Genomic DNA, 19,334 nt, shown 5'->3' with positions numbered 1-19,334 from the left:
AACACGGCGTTTGCATTCTTGTACACTTTCCGCGAGATTAAAATTCGCGGGAAATTTAATATTCACTTTGAAGCGACGAATCGATAACTCGATTATAGCGAGGGGGGTATAGCTGGTACATTCTCGAGCACTCTCGACCAGATAATATCGCCTGGAAGCTATCCGAGGACCGAAAGTTAGGGTAGTCGGTCTCCCGTTCTGTGTCGCTGCAGCAAGCATCGCAGGCATCAGCCGCAGGTACGAAGTATAGACGCGTATAGGCGGATGCTTTGCATTAATTAACGACGTTAGCGCATATGAATTAGCCGGAGAAATAGAGGCGAGCTACTTTTCGCACGTTTTTTACTTCTCTGACAGGCCTAAATGTGCGTGTGGGTGTGTGTTTTGAATACCTATATCTACGCAATGTGTGTCCGATGTTGAAAATGGCGACATTTTTCCAGGCCCCTTTCAAAGCCTGTTTGCGGATAAGTCTGCAGGTAAAGCTCGCGTTTCGCGAAAAATCCAATGCAAACAGGGCGAGCTTCCGGTTCGATCATAATCCCGTACCGAGTACCTGTGTCACGAGGATGTGTTCCTATATTTTGCTGACTCCGTTTTTCCCCCCGCCACGGTCTAATAATATGCAGATTATGAAATTGGCGATTGGAAAGGGTTCGATTGATTACGACTTACTACGGATATAAACTGATGTACGATTCACAGGAGCGTAGAAGTTCTTTCCGATTTTATTCGAAAACGAATCGCGCTCGAACCTTTTTTTTCCCCGGGTTTAAGGGTATAACCTCGATGCCGAGGGCGAAGGGTGGAGGGGGAGAGAATCTAAGGCGATTCGCGGGCGAACCTTATGCCGGGGATATTGTATTCTTATCGGCATATTTGTAAGCCACTTGGGAAAACAATTTCCCATGGAAAATATATGCGGAGAGAGATATCTCTCGAGAAGAAATATCCGCGAGAGATGGAGGATTATACGAATCGGGTAATCTGAAACCGACGGCTGCGGGTGGCGGAAGGAAAAAGGCGTTATCCCTGCGGCACGCGGTTCGTTTGCCTCGTATTACCCATAGGCCGAAAATCTTCTCCTTTCTCTTCTTTTCGAGAACAGTTGTCGACGACGGAGAGCTCGAGAGACGCGGAGTAAGTCCGAGATGATGGGGTTACATGGCCGCTCGGCGATTCGACGGGTGTTTGGATTCGGAACGAGAAGCGTTGGGATGAAAGAAGAGGAAGAGAGAAAGAGAAAGGAAAACGACGAGGAGGGGATGTTTGACGCTCGGGCGGAGAGCCGAAGGGGATGAAGAAGGAAAATTGGAGGATTTTTGCGAAAAGCCAAAGTTTACATTGGAACTTGAGATGTTTGGAGAACATGTGTGCTTAATGGGGCATGCGAGATGCATCTTAGAGAATAGCGTCGCCTCTTCTGCACGCTGTGAAGCCTGTCCAACGTCTCTTTCCACGATTTTTTTAAAATTCGTTTTCTTATTTTTATTTCTCACTTCTTCTCTTTCATTCCCTTAATGGCACGACCTTTTTTAAACCATTTATTTCAACGGACAACGTTCGGTGGCAGGTTATGCAGGCTCGAGCTCAGGCTGGTCTCGCGTCACATCTGCAGCCCTGTTATTTGACACGACTAATTATGCAGTCCTGCACACGCTCGAAATAGCCACCGTTGATACTTTCTTCCTCTCTGGAGTCGTCGTACCTACACCTACGCCTTGTGCACGACCACGATGCTCACGGTTAAATATTAATTTGAGTCTGTCATGTGGTCTGAAAACCGGAGACTCCGGTTAATTCACTTTCCATCTTACTCGAACAATTCTGTTCTTTTTTCTTTCGATTCTATTTGAATACGGTGAAAATTATTTGTTGCCATATTTGTTTCCCTGTTTCTGCCATGCGTTTTAAATGTTGAAGAAAAATGTTCACCAACTCGCAATTTTACAACAACTTTGAAGGTGTTGCGTTTTTGAAATACGATACGTATGTTCTGCTTTTACTGCGTCGTACTATCTCAGAACGACTAAAGTCATAAACGCTGCAATAAAATCTGTTTTCAAGTTAACGGAATCGAAAAGAAGCTCGAAGAATGGATACCAAAATGCATAAATTATATTCTACGATATCTTCTTGGTTAATGAATTCGTCGGGAACGATGCGACGCTGCGAGGAATATCGCGTTGCATAAAAATTGAAATTCAGAAAGTGGAAAGAGGCGCGATAAAAGCGTGGTAACCCCTGAATTTCCGCGTTCAATTCCGTCAAATTTTCTCCTTAAGTGGTCTGGTCTAATTCCGGGTCGAGACGGAGGTTTCAGGAAGTGAATATTAAAGGAATCAAAAGGTTCCGTCATCGATTATCGGCGACGTGGTTAATTCGCTGCATCGAGGAAGAAAAAGCTGCGGCAGCTTCCCGGCACGGCGGCAAATAACTTCACCTAACGAAGCCAACTCCGGTCACTTTTTGCCATCCAATTCGCGACTGTCGTTTTCGTTTTCCCGTTCGCCTCGCTTCGCGAAGATTAAAAATCAATAGCTTGCCGCCGCTACCGCTGCACCCTTACGCGGTGCACCGAGGCATGCCGGTATTTTCTCGAAAGTTGCAGGGCGAAGTCCATCCATCTCAGGTTTCCTCCACCTACTCGCTGCGCCTCGCTACCGCTTTCGGTTTTCGAGTCTTCGCCTGCACCCCTTCGACGAAGTGCACGGAGTGGGGGGTGGTTCGCTCCTCGTTCGTTGGGGTGAATTTCTCAGATATTAGGTTTCCCGGCCGTGGTTTTCAACCCCCGCGCCCGGGTATATCTGCCGATCGAATGATCGACCTGCGACGCGCCCCGAGGGAAATCAGACAATCAACGAGCTTCTGTGCTTGGTTTAGTTAACCCTCCAGGAAATATGCCGCTCTCCTTCTGGTATTACCATAAGTTTTTGAATTTTTTGCCGCCCCCTCCCCCCTCTCCACCAGTTTTTCTTTTGTTTTTATTCACAACATCCGAACATGCTAGAGAATTTCCGGCTGGTGGATATATCCGGTCGGAAATTCCGCAGCTAGTAGGGTGGAAGAAGCAAAATGTAGAACGGCTAAACGGTAGAAGGGTGTATAAGGGATCGAAATTAAGAAATGTGGAAAGGGAGGAATTAGGTAGAAATACAGAGAGATCATCAGATAATCGTTAAATTGAATGAAAATATATGGAAAAACAAAACACAGAATCCTGAAAAAATTTGTATTTTGACTGTTTTCTTTTTTTCTTCAGATTTTTATTTTTTGAGTATCTACATACTTCGATATTCTGTAAATTGCACCGAAAGAGATTTTTAGTTATGGTTGTTATACGGTCTTTGACTATTTTAAGTTTTTACCGTAGTCAAAAAATTTAGGCCTGTCTATAAAATGAATATTAATTATACAACTGTAACCATAAAATCTAACCTGTCTGGCTTACCATTCTTTTTAACTATGATCAATTGCAATGCATTTTCTTATAACTATCGCAACGAGTTGGTGCAACTATAAAATGTGTGTTCTTCGGTGAAAAAATATAAAAAATTAAACAAATAGACTTAAAACGTCGCAGCAACCAGAAAATGTAGTATCGACAACTATAATCGTTAATCACACTCAACGGTTAATTGTGCCACATTTTCTTTCAATTCGAACAACACTTGAAATGTTATTATAACGATCCTAATTATTTTCCCGTAATTTTCCAGTAATGCTGTAAGTAATAAAAGTTTCGTCAATTTAAAAATTCGACATTGCTATCCTTCAATGACACGATCGATCTACCAATTATCGACCTTCTCCGCTACTATCACGTTAATTGCGTTTATTTAAGGGTTGAATTCCACCGACCTCTAACCACAACCCTTGTCTATTTGTTCCAGGTGATGCGGTTGTTCAGTTTGCACTTCCGTAAGATCCGCACGGTTGAATCCTGCAACGACGAGTCAATCTGAGGTCCGACAAATTGGCGGTAAAGAGTCTGGTCCCGATATCGGAGTTCGGAAGCTTGAGATCGGCGTAGTAAATATCCCGAGTCCGAGCGAAAATTACACCCCGGAGTAGCGAGAGTAATTGTTGCGGTGAATAGATGACCGTACCTGATCGATCCCTCGGGACAAGCAGAACGATCGCGAAGAAGCGGCGTACCCCCGGGGGGCGCGCAAGCTCGTCGACGGAGCGGTAGGCATCCAGCATCAAGATAAGGGCGTCGAAGCTCCGCAAAGATGAACGGGGTCAGGCTGGCTCGCTAGTCGTGGATCAGCAGAGCCGCGCCGTTCCTGAAGCCGTCCCGATATCCTCGAGCAGGCCTCCTGGCCGCAAGGGGGGGCCCGAATTCGCCGTAGGCCCCGAGCCTCCTTCCGGGGAGGAAAACGGCCCGAAGCGCACCTCGAAACTTTCGTCGTCCCCATCCTCTTCCGCGGGGGCCGTCAGCCGTGCCGAATCCTTGGCCGTGGGCGACGTCGAGTCTTCGAGATTCCGCAGCCCCGAGGTCCAGAGGAAGACGTCTCGCATCGGGCAGAAGACTTCGGACCGTCCCTGCTGCAGGCGCACCGTCGTCGAGAGGTTCCAGGCCAGTCGAGATCGAACCGGTAGCGTTATCCTGGGAAACCGCCGGCTACAGACGAGAGTCACGTTGAACCATCGGGTGGAGGTCGCCCATCCTCCCGTTGCGAGTCCGCTGGAGGAGGAGGAGAGCATCCTCCCAAAGCGGAAGGAGAAACTGGTCGATATCCTTGAGGGATCGAACCGCACCGTCAAGAGTATAAACAAGAAGATACTCGGCATGGCGCGAGAAATGACACCGTCTTGGTCCCTCCGGCTTCTCGGGGTCAGTTGCGGCTCCGTGGTCTGTGCTTGGGGACTCTTGTTGATATTCTCGACCCTCGGAGGCGCGTCGCCGGACTCGAGTGTCGGGAACTTTGGTATTAGGAATCTGGGGAGTCAGATCGAGGAGGCCGAGGGCGCGAGGTGTCCTTGGGCCTGCAACTGCGGAGGACAGGAGGTCGACTGCGCTCATCGGGCCTTGACGCAAGTTCCTGGGGACCTGGCGGCGCCTCTTCTCGCCGAAAAATTGTGAGTACTATTTTAGTTACCCGTCGCTCACGTACAAGCCATTGAGAGCCACTGTGGCCGTGGTACCTGTTCGTTTTATCGTCCGATTTCCCGATCTCGAGATAACGACTTACAACACCAACACCAACACCGACGCCGACACCGACACCAACAGCCGGACGGTCGGCCACCCCGTATTACATTTCTATCCCCATCTAAATCTAAACTGTATTAGGTGTCGGACGTAGATAGGGCGTATCGTGTGAATATAGGTATATAGTACGGCCATATTGCCAGCATGGATCTATATTCCGTGGAGGTGCATCTTCGTGGAGGAAACTGAGCCGCGAGACGTGCCTTTGTACCAATACTGTAAATCAGCCTCTCGATATCGATACCGGAATTGGTATTTTTACGGGGCGAGATCACCGCTGCTCGGCCATCAAAATATCTTCAAACAAATTACACCCGTGATGACCCGGGCGCATGCACCTATCATTCGAGTATATGGGCTACGGGAGGATCGAGTCTTACGTGCCTACTTTTAGGCCACGGTACAGCAGGTTACAACGTCGTCGAGAAGTCGCGATGCGATTAGTAGACCGAGAGCCTCGTCGTATTCCATTATTCCGTAAGGATATACCCGGCTCAATAAAACTTTAGATTTATGGGCAATTGCCCGAGGTGGTGGTGTTTCAAGGTGGAAGACGCGAGTGCCGAGTCCTCGTAAAATCCTGATTGGAATTAATTATTTAAAAATTCTTCACCTTTCAAATGGGGCTTTAATACCGTCGAATTGAATTAAGCTGCGGCACGAGCCTCGATCTTTCGCGATAATAACCCGCGTCTTGCGTGGCTTGATCGTCGATTCGCGGAACGCTCGAATAATTAATTCAGGTGTAAGGATTTTTCCTCTTTTCGTCCCTGGGCGGACCAACTTTTAAAAATAATTGTAAGGTGATTCGATTGTCCGAAAGGGACCTGAAATCTCGTTTAATTTTAAGCATTCAAAAGAAAAGGGATCTCGTCAGTGAAAGTTCGTAACAACTACGGCGACAGTGGATACCTGAGTTCGTAAATATGTCACGATAAATCCGGGTGAGAATTTTAATCACGTGTTTACACAGAGGCAGCGAAAGCCTTGATACAATAACCCCTGAACTCGGGGCGCGTTCTCAAGAATTAGTACCCTTACCGTAACTAGCATAGTGTACGTAAGGATTGACTCTATAAATCGGTATAAATATTAATAGTCTCGTTGAATAGAGAATTAATTAAGCATTAATAATGAAAAAGGTCTGCGTATGTTGCGCGCGATGCCGCATATTCAACGCGTTCGACGCAGGTTAAACTTTGGTGCAAGCTTCTCGTTCTCGTCTTGTGCGCGAGCCAGTTCAACCCTGAAGATCAGAACCAGTAACTCGGAGAAGCTTTAAGCGGTCTCATCTTCCCTCGGCTCTATGCTAATGCATTTCATGGATTTAATTATTCATTCGTTGGTTGGCTGGCTAGCTGGCTGGCTGGAGGCTCGTTCATTCTCTTCACTGCCGTTAGCATATTAATCGTATGCTAATCAGATGGGTTAATAGCCCGTCTTTACACTCTGAATTTATTAAGACGCGATCGGGTATTGATTATTTGTTGTAAACTTCACTTGCTCTTCTTCGACTACAGCCACCCGCCGTCCGTCCATCTCATTCTATCCTCCGCAGCGGCGACCAACTCGCTTCGTATTCTCAAGTATAAATCACCCGGCTATTTTCCGAGGCAAACCATGCATCAATTTTGATTATCAACGGTGATAATTAACTAGCGTCATATTATAATAGCCGAGCGGTCTAATAACCAACCTGACCAATACCTTCTTCGTTCGTTCGTATCGAGGACGAATCTACCCCGAAAGATAGATTAATTAATCAGATCGATACGGCGGTGTGTATAATTCGCTTCGATACGAAGTCGATGTCGTCTTTGTTACAAGAGTATAATCACACGTGAATGTAACTCGAAACGTCGACCGGCTCACCGCATCAGCACGAGTCTCTTTATACCCTGAACCCGAAGTCGAACAACGCGAGAAACGTGAATCGGGTCCACGTAGCATAAACGATGTTTGCCCAAGCGTTGAGCCGATGTTTTTCCAACTAACATTCCTCCTTGTAACGAAACCCCGACCCGGATATTCTGATATTCTTCTCATATTCACGCGAGTGAGCGCAACTCGGCCTACCCTCGACAAAATTCTCTCCGTTTTACAGGCTTATTTACAAATCATTCGGGTCCAGTTAACAGCGACGCGTGATACCGCAGGTGTCTAATGTCTTCTTCGTGAGCTACGCGGTGTAGTTTCAAACACGATTTCGAAAGTTAGAGAACGTCGACGCAGCGGGAACTGCAGCACTGCGATCCAGCGCCGGACTTGTATTCATGGATTTTGCTCCAGGCTGGTTAATTGATCGAACGGACGTATACTTTATTAAGCACCGAAGAAACCGTCCGTGGTTCTGCGGCTGGCTGCACGTTTATCGCCTCGAGATTGGTATTCGCGTCGCGCGCTGCAGGTTACATGTTACAACCGTGTGTGAAGGTATTCCGAATCAGAAGAGCGAGCCGATGAAAGTGCAGTTAAAAATTTCCCAAGGCAGTCGAACGATACTCGAACAGAATTTTCGTATCTTAATCGTTCGGTTTCGAATTGGCTATATATCAGGTAATTGATAGTGCTCGGTATACATTCCCATCGTTTTCCTCTTCTGGCCTGTCGTTATAAGAAAACTAATGACTATCCCTGCAGGTTTCGAAACGGCGTTGGGCAAACAAGACTTCGATAATAACGCTGGGTGCAGAAAGGGTGTAGGTGTAGTCAGTCGCATTTTTCCATACGTCATTTCGGGCGAATCGTGCCGGACCGCCTTTTTCCCTTTGTTAAAATATCCCCGAGCTCTACGGGGTCCCGTTGAACCCTGGGCGTGGCAGCTGCGCGGCAACTTAAATCGCGTGTAAACGCGTTTCAAAAATTATCCACAAGCCAAGGCCGTCGTCGCGTTGGGATACCCTTGGGAATTAATTTTCTGCAGGTAGATTTTCCTAGGCTCAGTTTTACGCGTAGGCGTCAACCTACCTACCGGTAACAACGCACCTCGACGACGCACAGTCCCGGATTTTCCTCGGCATAATGAATCCCAAAATCTTCGAAGGCACGTCACGAAGGAACGCTAAACACCGCTTAATGCCGGAACACGTTTTCGGGCATATCGAGAGGCTCGAGAAGACAGCTCTTTGCTGGGTCACTGGCCGGTCGGATGGGGTCGAAGTTCCCTCCTTCGCTCGTTTCGAAGATACTGCACGAGGAACTTATGATTGGGGAAAACGAAAAGCGTTCAATTCGAGTCTGAAGTGAATTCCTCGTCTTTGATCCATGGGCATGCTCACGCTGTATAATATACGCGTGAATCCGCACGCGGTCGAAGATTTTCACCAAAGATTAAATAAATTGCCTATAAATCCTTATTAGCCGTGACTTTGTGCGGGCGGTGGTTGCGCAATTTTTGTTTTTTTTTTTTTTTTTTGCAGCCCGGGAAACTCGGCGTGGGTTTCAACGTCAGGTTTCTTCAGCTGGTTCTCGTTTTTCAATTTGCATTGATCTTTTCACCTTTTATTGCGACCGCCTCCGTCGCTCGTCTATATATATATATATACTTGGAGTATAAAGCTGCGGTGGACGAAGAGCGAACCATAATATTATGCCAAGTTAATGTAGGTCGGCGTTATTCGGAGCTGGTATTAGATTTGAAAGGAGAAACCACGGTGCGATCGCTGACAATGATGTGTTCTCTGCTCTTTATCTCTCATCTCCCGTCTTCGGAGCCTGGGAGGTCTGCTCCATGAAATTCACTCCTTGTGCCGTTGAACGGTGAATTATCCACCTCCTGCATCGCGGGGTGCAAGATTGAGAGAAATCTTGAAACGTCTAAATCTCGTTTCTTTTCGTTCGAAATTCTTCACCGGCAAGACGATTTCTCGCAACCCTTGAAGGTGTTCTATGAAAACAACGTTTTTCGGGGAGCTTTTTCACAATTCCGGAAAAGTCCCGGTTGAAAAAATTTTCAAGAATCACCGCAGTGGGCGAGATCGAGAGTTCGGCGACAAAGGCTTTTCAGCCCCTTCAAAATGACCGAAAATTACGGAAAACCTACTTCTGCTTGGCTGCTGCTGCTTCAGGGGTTGGGTTATAACCACAACCGTGTGGCAACCGCTCAAGGGGGAGATCACCGAGTCGCGGCGGGATCTCTTTGTGAAGAAATTTACAATACTGTTCTAAAGATGGGCAATATAAATGTTAATGCTCCCTTCTCGGTTTTTCTAAAATTTTCTCTTTCCTTCCTACTCGGGTCCGGGAACGCTGTGGTTGTGTTACAGGTAACATACACGCGTGATCCTCCTCACGGTCACATGGCTGTAGAGTAAAATTATAATAATACCTATTCGAGAGACAATAAAAGATCGCAAAACTCGTTTATACGCATGCCTAACATGAAAAATTCGAAAACATGGAAATGGTATTCCAAGGCCATTTGTACGCCAAGGGTTTTACCGGCTTTGGAAGTTTTTACCACTGCGGCACGGAGAGAAGCTCGAAAGAAAGTCCGGCCCTGTCCTCGCTCTTATTTCCATCCTCCGCCGTCGTTCTTAATTCCTTCTTTATTTCCACCTCGAATGTTCACCGCGTGTATGATCACGATCCGTGAAAAGCGCCGCGGAGGGTATGTAAAACGGTGGATTTATGGCCTCGTGACAACAGCGCATCCGTCTTCTCCACAGTGCAGAGAGAGACGACGCTGCTCCCGCCGCACCACCTCGGAAGTGCGTATCATTGAGAGAATGCCGCATCCTGTGAAGAAGAAGTAGAAGAAGAAGAAGAAGAAGAAGGAGGAGGAAGAGAAAGACCGAGTCGTCCAGCGACTGCACCAGCATCCGAGAATTAACCGTTGGCAGACGTGCCCCTCCGGGTAAGGAAACCAGTTCCTTCAGCACCGGTGTTATTGTTCCGCTCACGAACTCGCGGCCTTTGGATCATCAGAGGCAAGGATAGGCCTGAGTGCCATGCCTCGAGTGGGCGGTGGGTGGCCAGAAAGTCTCGTAGAAGTAATATAATAAGCCGGCGTGCTCCGTGATTGCGTTGAACAGTTCCGAGCACGCTGGAATCGAAAGCTCTGGTTCCGTTCACAGCGGTGCTCGCACATCGGAAGGGAGAGCAAACGGAAGGTAGGTGACGATTGAGTCGTGGCGTGCGTTGGCCGCTCGGAGGAATGTAAATCGAATAAACGAACCGTACGAGGAACAGGCGCCCATGGCCGCCGCGTGTTGTGAGAACCCCGAGCAATACTTGAATTTGACAGTCGAGCGTGTAATATCGCCGCATTGTACCTCGCCATTGGAGATCCAGCGCCCTGCAAGCCTCGAGCCTTCGCATTGAGAGGTGTTGGACGCCCCGGACTCACCGAAGGCTGCACTAGAGCCACGCATTAGGCGATGACTGGTACCTTTTACCGAACCAGCCCCGTCATCCCGGGGTCCCGAAGGCGGAGAACGAGGACGTGCCGCACGCCCGGGGTTCTCTGGGATCGCAGAGGTTGCCGCCGCGCCCCGACGGTGGTCCTGCTCGACGATTCGACCGTTTGATAGAGACGGATCTCTCTTTCGAACGTGACTCAAGATTTGCTAGGGATTTATCCTCGAGGGCGACGGCTGATGAACCTTGAGTGAGATAAAACGAGCCGTGAGGGAAACGGCGAAGAAAGACAAAGATGAGTCTCTTTCGACCAGTCACTCTAATTCACTCTCGCCGCTCCACGTGTGTACGTGTAACGTTGAATGCGAAATGATGACGAAAGCCCTTTCCTTCCCTCAACTCTACCGCGGAAGGTCTTCCGAGCTTTTCTCAAACCTGCAGGCTTGAAAATACGATTCCGTCGAGATGCGCCGTCGGTTTGAACGCGTTGACGGTAAACAAATTCATGCACATCTTCTCGTACTCTGCTAGCAATTTACGTGTCGTTAATTAGGCGCGTCGCAACGACAAAACGTCGAATCCCCTTCGACGCAACGCGCAAGGTTCGTGGTTTGCTACCCCGTCGTTATAACGCGTTTTCACGCACAATTATAACGATTCAGCGAATGTAAACAGAGTGTACAGCCCTGCAAATTAAACGCGTGCATCACGGGGCGACGGCAAGGGATTTTCTTGTGAAACCAAAAAGGAAACCGAGGACTTCGTCACAGCCGCATGTCCAGCCGTATCACTCGAGGCTATTAATTTCGTATGCATTCCACGCGACGGCTAAGAGGCCCCTTTTCCTCCCTCCACTTTCTGCGGCTGAAAGAGATTTATACGCTTTGCGGACGACGGACGTTGCCTGCGTTTATCACGGACTCGCGTTATGGGTTCATTTAAGCCACCGACTGCGTAACGCACCGCAATGATAGGGATGCGTGTTACGAGGGAGATCGTGGCCGAGGTGTTTGGTGTCCGGTTACTCAGTCCCGGTACAACGAAGTCTCCGTTGCAGCAACCCCGACGCCCCGCGTCCTCATTCCGTGCCTTGGAGAAATCCGACGCTTTGTTGATATCCAGATGCGATATACTTGTGCCTCGGATACTTCGTATACGTACCCTGCACCGATTACTTATACCGTATAACGGTGCATCCGCGAGCTAACTTTTCCATAATCTCTAACTACAAAGGGGGGCTGCTGCAGTCAGCTCTTGATCGTAATAAACGCGCGCGCGGCGCAAGCTAGGATCGTTCTATATTCTTGGCGCATGAGAGACTGCGGGAAGTCGTTTCTAATTTCATCTCAGACAGTTTATTCCGCCAAAATAGGAGTGTTGTGATTTTTTTTCTTCTAAATGCGGGATTCGCAGTTATGGGGTAATTACAGGGTGGTCAAAAGTAACCGAATAGGATAAATCAGACTGTAAGTTTATTCGTTTTCATCAAGAAAACGTCACTGACACTAAAATGAAAATATGGTACATGCGTGCTCGCTCAGGACCTCTACCACCTTGATTTATGATTCGACCCCACGCCTGGGGTCTCGGAAGTCTCGAAGTGGAACTCTGAACTCTCGTTCCATAGAGTGGGTAAAAAATATTTTTGACCGACTATATCTCAGAAATCTTCAACTCTTGCGACTTTATCAAAGCGTAGATAGAATCGACTATCGTAATGGGAAACCCATAATCAAAATACGACCGTTTTACTTGGAACTGTGATCGAAAATCGATTGGAATCCCTCGGCGTGGCGAGTAATTTTCGAAAAAATAGGTGTGCCTTACGAGGGTTGACATGTACCCAAAATATGGTATAAGTTCTGTTTATTCTCACAGTCTCAATAGCACGTTTGATGGTTTATTTTTCCCTGAAACGTAACATGGTCGAGGACAATTTTCACGGTTATATTTGAATTTCAGCGTGCGTACGGATGCACTTAAAACATCGGCAAACTGTAATCGCGTTACTGTAATATCTATATTTCAGAACTCGTGTGATTGCCAAGCCCTGATTTCATTAGCGCACCAGAATGATGTAGGTACGTACCTACCTACAGAGTTGGCGTGCTCCGTCTGACGTGTAACATTTTTGTAATTAGTTTGCGCGCGATTCGTGGAGTATGCACATAGGTATGTATACCTGTACGTATGCCGTATGCGGCGAACAGCGCCTGGCGAGGTGGGATGGAAGAGAGGAACGAAGAGAATCAACCGAGCTGGCAAAGTAGAGGAAAAATAGAGGATGGGAAAGAGAATTACGACGTACGTGATACGCAGCTCTAATTGCCGGTGGCGTGTTACGAGTGATTATTTTTTAATTGTCGACCTAAAAAGAGTTCACCTCCTCTGTTGTGCTTCTACGTACGCAGCTGGTTGTGTGGGTGCAGCTTACGTATCAGCGATGTAGGTGCAGTATTTTTCAAACTTTCGAAACCATTTCATCCTGTATACCGCTGCTACTAGGCAAGAATTCGTTTAGCGTTGTACAGGTTATTCTACCGGCGCTAGGACGGATTTTTTTCTCGACAAACTGGGAAGAATGTTTCGCCAATATCTCTGCCCCAGTTCGTTGAACAATCGATTTGTCATTGGACTCTCGCTGCAGTGACGCGAAGCGATCAATTTTCTTCAATAAAACCTTCATTCGATACCAATTTGCCTGGATATGCCAGTGGGGTGAAATATATGGGGCGCACAACCAACCCATTACACGAAAGCTATGATCTATTGAATTATCGACCTCCTGGTGTAAGACGCCGACCGTGAATCACAAACGCAACGAACCCAACGTAAAGTTTTAGGGCGTATAGAGTAAGGCGTGTAAGAGCGAAAAGCTCCGATTGCTCCGAGATTTTGAAACCCCGATTTTTCACACGTTACCTACCTTCCGAAATTTCAGACTAGAATTAGAGAGAGAGAAAAACTGCGCAGGTGAAAACAAGCGGGTGAATCACGCAATCTTCGATAACTTTAGCTGCCTGAACCGTATTTCCCAGGGGTTGCTTGTACGGGGGTAATTTTCCTCGGCTCTTCGAGTCTTAATCCGCAGTAAGCTAACAAGGAAAAGTGAAATTCCAACGGGGGTGGCAGGCAGAAAAGGCACGACCATTACGGCTGAAACAGTGATGAATTACCCTCGAGGAGGAAAAATTGGTAGCAGAAGGAAGCGGCGCGTTCGATGGAAGCAAAGGCTTGCACTTCAAAGTCGAATCGGCCACCGGTGCCGCTGGCAAGTCGCGGACTATTTCGGTCCGAAAGGCCCCCGATGCCTTTCGGCAAGTTTGTCACGTACCCGGTGTACCCCGGGCACATTATCCGCGGTATTATCGTCTTAGCAAAGAGCTGATACGCCGTTCTGAGCGTCCTCTGCATTAGTCCGCCGGTTCCACGGCCTCGACGACTTACGAAGATTCGTTACCGTTGAGCGCTAATGAGTCGGCTGCTTTGACCTCCGGGAAAAGGTATTATGTTTAACATTAGCCGGTGTATGTACACTCGGAGTCCTCGTCACCCGTAACTTCGCGTGTGTGAAATTCTCGAGGAATCTCCGTCTGTGTGGGTGTCGGCAATAATTAATTTCTAAGGCTCTTTGATCTGTCCCTGACACCTCCTCGCCGCCCTTTCACACACGGAGGAGCTGTTTCGCGTGTGCTCGTGACATTGCTCCCGTGTAATTATTTCATTTTCAACCCCACGCGGTTATTTTGTTGTTTTTTTTTTTCTTTTTTTTTTGTTTATGTAGTACTTAAAATTGACACATGGTTCGGCTTGAGCGGGTTTTCTGGACGATTTCGATGTTGACGGATACGCATATCTTTGGATTTTAGAGTCCATGTATGTCAAACGCGAAAAAGGGCTCAACACTCCCATTCTGCAATTCTAAAATGTCATGAAGTCTACGAATTTACTATTGCGATTTCGTAAAATTTGTGCCATTTCTTTTTTTCTGCGTCAAATGAAAATGTGTTGGAGTATTTTTATTCTCAATTACGTATAGAATGGGGCTGTTATGCTCTTTTTCACGTTTGCAATACGTAGAGTTCGATATTCGGAGATATATACGTTAACGTCCAAGTCGACCAGGGCTTAATTCTGTACTCACCCCGATAATCACACTGAAGCCTACTTTGGATTTCTGTAAATTTTTGGTCGTTTCATGTCAAAAACGTTGGGGATGTGAAACAACAACGTTGACTCGAAGAAAAAATCATTTTTCGTCAAATCAAAGTCTGAATTCTGGTCTTACGTATGAACAACAATCTTCTGCTAAATTGCGGCGAAATGAGAGAGAACGCTGTGTACAAAAAAAAAAAAGCGTGCAAAACCCTTGAGAATCGCTGCTCCTCGTGCTTTTTCACGTTTTGGGAATTTCTACTTATTTCACAAAGCTATCGTTTGGAATTCCTCATGGCGTTCGACGAAGGCTAGCTAAGAACCTTCTCTCGTTTTTTTTTTTTTTTTTTTTTTTTTTTTTTTTTTTTTTTTACCAAAACCCGTGACCCAGGATCTCAAGTGGGTACCAGAAACGTTCTGGAATGGAATTACCAAGCCGTACATGTGTGCATGTACCAGTCTACAGTCGCGCCGTAAAAATTGAAACCCGATTTATCAACTAGCTCATCATTTACACCGGCCTCCAGGCAGCTCCAGGCTCCCTAATATTCCCGGCACGTGCGAACCTTTCCCTTCTCGAAGAATGAATTCTCTACCGAATCGCGCCTCGTGCGTTTAAGGTGTTTCACAGCACCTCTTTATACACTTCGAGAATACCTATAGCTACGTGAAAGAAAATTCACTACGTACGATCCGAAAAGGGATCAGGCGTCGATAGCTAAACAAACAATCTTCCGATTTTCAATCCCAGAGTTCAGAGTACAAGCTTATCTGCTTTTCAAATTTTCACGACACTCTTTACAATGTCGAACGTACAAAAATCTGTAGACCAATCCAATTTATTGTAGTAAATTTATATAAGTATAACTATATAAGTAAATTTTCTTAACAGCTACACATTTTTTCATACTCAATTCCAGTGTCTCAGTTCTTGCAGTTGAATCAAGAAATTTTTCAAGAAGGTTTTTAGACTCGTCAAAATTCTCGACAGCTTGTTAGATTATTCTGTATATTAAAAAAAATTTGCTTTCTTTCATGTTAGCACATTTTGAGCCACGGAACAAAATTTCAATGCAATTTCCCACGAATTGGTATAAAATTTTTCTCTACTCGTACGGAGTTTAAAATTTTCACAAAAATATTTCGCCGACGATGTCGTGGATGATCATTTCGCGTTTCTCTGGTTTCCGCGAGGAATCGCGATTCCGGCGATTCGCGTTGTACCAATGGCAAATGGCAAATGGCAAGGTGTGAGGCCTGAGTGGAGCAGGCAAAGCACGTGACGACGTTTGCCCGCAAGCTCGACCCAGCTCGCTTAGCGCCGTATAAAGTTCCTTGTTATTCCATTCACCCGCTCGAAGCGCCATTTTCTGTCCCGTCTCGTCCCGTCCTCTCGTCTCCTATCACCCCCTTTCTTTCTCTTTGCCAACTATTTTCTCGCGCGAAGCGACAAGCGTCTCTAGTTCCTCGTCTCATCTTGTTAGCGCGAACGTAAACGTTGCCCCGTAAACCAACCAAGTTGCTTTATTCCGCAGTATCTATACCTAACACCATCTCCCCAGCACTTCTTCAAGAGACGTCAACTCAAGCTGCAGTTCCAGACCCGTCAGTCGCTGCAGTTTAAATGGGATGAAAATTGCCTTTGTCGCGATTCGACGGAATTCAATAGAGGTCTTAATTCCGCCTTCGTTATACACTCCTACTCTTCAATTCTTTCGATACCGAAACTTGTTCCAAACACTTTTGGCCGAATAAAATAACTTTTCAATTCCGGCTTTTGACTTTAGATCAAATTGCTCACCCTCCCCGCGTTGCGAACACCGAATTATTTCCGCGATTCTGCGCAATGTTTACTTGTCTGCCGTACCGCGATCCATTGGTCGAGTGAGTAGGTACCCACTCGTTAAACGCTCCACGAACGTATTATCCAATGTATAGCTCGCAACGCGAGCTCAGCACATGGCCATTGTGTACGCGCGCGAAGGTCCAGCGAGGAAACGTGGTCGATTAGCAATTTGTGTCTTCCTGTGTCAAAGTGGGCCACTAATCTTGCCTTTGGTCCAGTCGGCCGGCACAAACGGACCGACGAGGCGACGGACGGACGGCTCAATCTCTCTAAAAGATGCGGTGACGTTGATAGTCGGGTGCAGCGGAGTGAAGCTGAAGCGGGAAAATTGCCCCTTGGCGTAACCCGGAGAGGGAAAATATGAAACAGATAGGAACGGTAGAGATTTCGCCCCTTTTTGATCTTTCGCTAAAATACTTGACCGGTGGCACGAAGGCGCAGCGCACTGCCTAGTTCGTTCGACTCGCGACCTCTCGAGACGAAAGAGTCTCTTGGTTATTGCTGTCCGAACGAGATAACTTGGTAATAGTAGAAATAAAGCCGGGAGAGTAAAGCTCGGCGTCTGCAGAAAGCGTTTGTATACACACGTATACGTGCTTCGTTGGTAACACGCCTGACCCCACAGTTCCCGTTTTCGGCCGGCGCCGAGGAGTCGAGATATAACCAGCCGATCGGAGATATTGGACGTCGGTGATCGTAACGAGGATTTAATAAAAATTTCAGAACTCTAAGACAGTGTGCCCGTGTCTGTGCGATGTATAGACGCGCGGCTTACCGTGCAGCGACCATATATCCGGATGCTTTTCTATCAACGGCGCGAAGAGAGACCCGCGTCGCCAGTTTTATACCCTTTCTTATTCCCTCATAACAGTCGGTGTCCGTATTATCCCGCGACCATGGCCCGTGAGCCGGTAAGATTTTTCGGATCGCTTACAGTGATATACGACGAAAGACTTCACACGGAGATTGCGAGGAAAGGTTGAGGTCAAGGCGACGTTAAGGTCGTGAGATATTCGGCTCCAATCTGATTCCGACCTCGCGTCCTCCGGTTTTTATACATCGGATCTATCGCGCCATATGAGAGGATGGAAGAATCGGGAAGGTGTCGGAAGTGCTCTCGCACCGTGCTCGGTCCGATCAATCGCTGAATCTTGAAATTGGCAGTTACTTACCGCCAGAAAAGTATTCTGCTTCATTCTTTCATCGGCACTTTAGGTCATTGAATATGTTTCATAAGAATATTCACAAAAGGTATTCATAAAATGTCAGCTATCGAAGATGGACGTTGACGGAGGGACTTTTGGACGGAAAACTTTGGTTGACGGGACATCCAGTCGAGATCCGGCGAGGAATTCAGTCGGTCTGGCGTCGTTTGAGCCGGGCTCCTCGGACAGTTTGGGTCCTTTTAAGGCTGAAGCGTCCTCGATACCGGGTTCACAAACACCCAGATGCGCAGGGCACTCTTCACACGTAGCTACGGGTACAACGGAGAAATACACGATGCTCGGTGGCAGGGAGGGTGCGCACAATCAGCCCGCAGTGATTGAGGCTTTGAGGGTAGCAGGAGCAGTCTGGCTCTCGGCAGCACTCGTTCAAGTCTCACGCTTTTCAGGGACCCAAGGAATTTTCGATCGACCAGTGTGTCGTATACACCGCGGTACGCGCGTGTACGATTCGAACGACAAAATCCATCGAGCCTTTGCGAACCTTTGTCATCGGGTTTGTCGGATTGCGTTCCTCCTCTCCGGCCGAGGATCTCGACGCTGCCTGCCTTTTCGCTTCTTTCGTACCTTCACACGCACCTTGAAGCACCGCGTACAATACCTCTACTCTTTGCCCTCGCATACGGAAAAGTCTCGCAGAACTCTAGGGTGATTAGAATTCGAGTTCCGCGACGTTGAGCAAGCATTTTAAGGGTGTGCACCGTGCACTGTACGGATATAATGGCAATGGTTCCAGTACCAGCGGAAGACTTTGCAGTGATTATAGAGACCTACGTTTTGGGCCTGCACTAGTGTGATAATAAGGGCCAAATGATCTACTCGAGAGATCTTTTGACCATTTCCTGTCTCGCAGACTAGGCTCAAATCGTCCCAGAGACATGGAGCATAAGAGGCTGAACGGATGCTGTCTTGGCATAGGATCATCGCTCTCTCTCTTCCTCTCACGTTTTCGTCCTCGTCATTCTCCGGGTTTCATCTCTCTCTCTCTCTCTCTTTCTCTCACTCACTGGGTTGTTCGTTCTTTCTATTATTCCTCCTCGCCCCGTCTCCCCCTGCTCCAATTACGAAGAGGAATGCTCATTTGGTCCGCGGCAGGGGACCGGTAATGGCCAGCGTCCACTTCAAACTATTATCAACCGTCTGCCCACCGGACCACTCCGAATTTTTAATCTAACTCTCAGGTGACTAACCTCGGCACGGTCACCGGCTGTACCGTGACGTCTAAAATTCACCCCGTGAGTTAAAACGACGAAAGTGTCTGCACGGCGTCGAGTTTTCGACCTAATCGGGCTCGAGACAGGAAACGCAGACAATTTGTGAATCGGATGGCGGAGAGGATACGCTCGAGTGATTCGGAACCGTGTGATCCTCTCTCGCCGAAGGCCGAGGAGAACTCCAACGCGTCTATGGCCTTGGGTCATACGAACCTGCAGGGCTCTGGAAGTTAATGGCTGGAGGAGCGCGGGGTGCGGTAGAAAGGTCGTAGCCGTGGTTCCCGGTTCCCACCGCCTCCCGGTGCGACGCCCTGCAGGAT

The 19,334-nt window shown here is 47.6% G+C and overlaps 1 protein-coding gene across 3 annotated transcripts in view; it reads left to right on the top strand.

Moving 5' to 3' along the window:
• Positions 1 to 19,334, top strand: part of LOC124306967 (protein slit) — a 200,497-nt gene that overhangs the window by 14,632 nt on the left and 166,531 nt on the right. For all 3 annotated transcript variants that reach the window (XM_046768187.1, XM_046768190.1, XM_046768186.1), the window contains exon 2: positions 3,894 to 5,085. In XM_046768187.1, the coding sequence (XP_046624143.1) occupies positions 4,796 to 5,085 (290 nt within the window). In that variant the 5' untranslated portion in view covers positions 3,894 to 4,795. The remainder of the gene's footprint in view (positions 1 to 3,893; positions 5,086 to 19,334) is intronic.

Source organism: Neodiprion virginianus, chromosome 6 (assembly GCF_021901495.1).
Source record: "Neodiprion virginianus isolate iyNeoVirg1 chromosome 6, iyNeoVirg1.1, whole genome shotgun sequence".
Taxonomy (NCBI): Eukaryota; Metazoa; Arthropoda; class Insecta; order Hymenoptera; family Diprionidae; genus Neodiprion; species Neodiprion virginianus.
The sequence above is the reverse complement of the archived record's forward strand: the minus strand, read 5'-3'. Positions and strand labels throughout refer to the sequence as shown.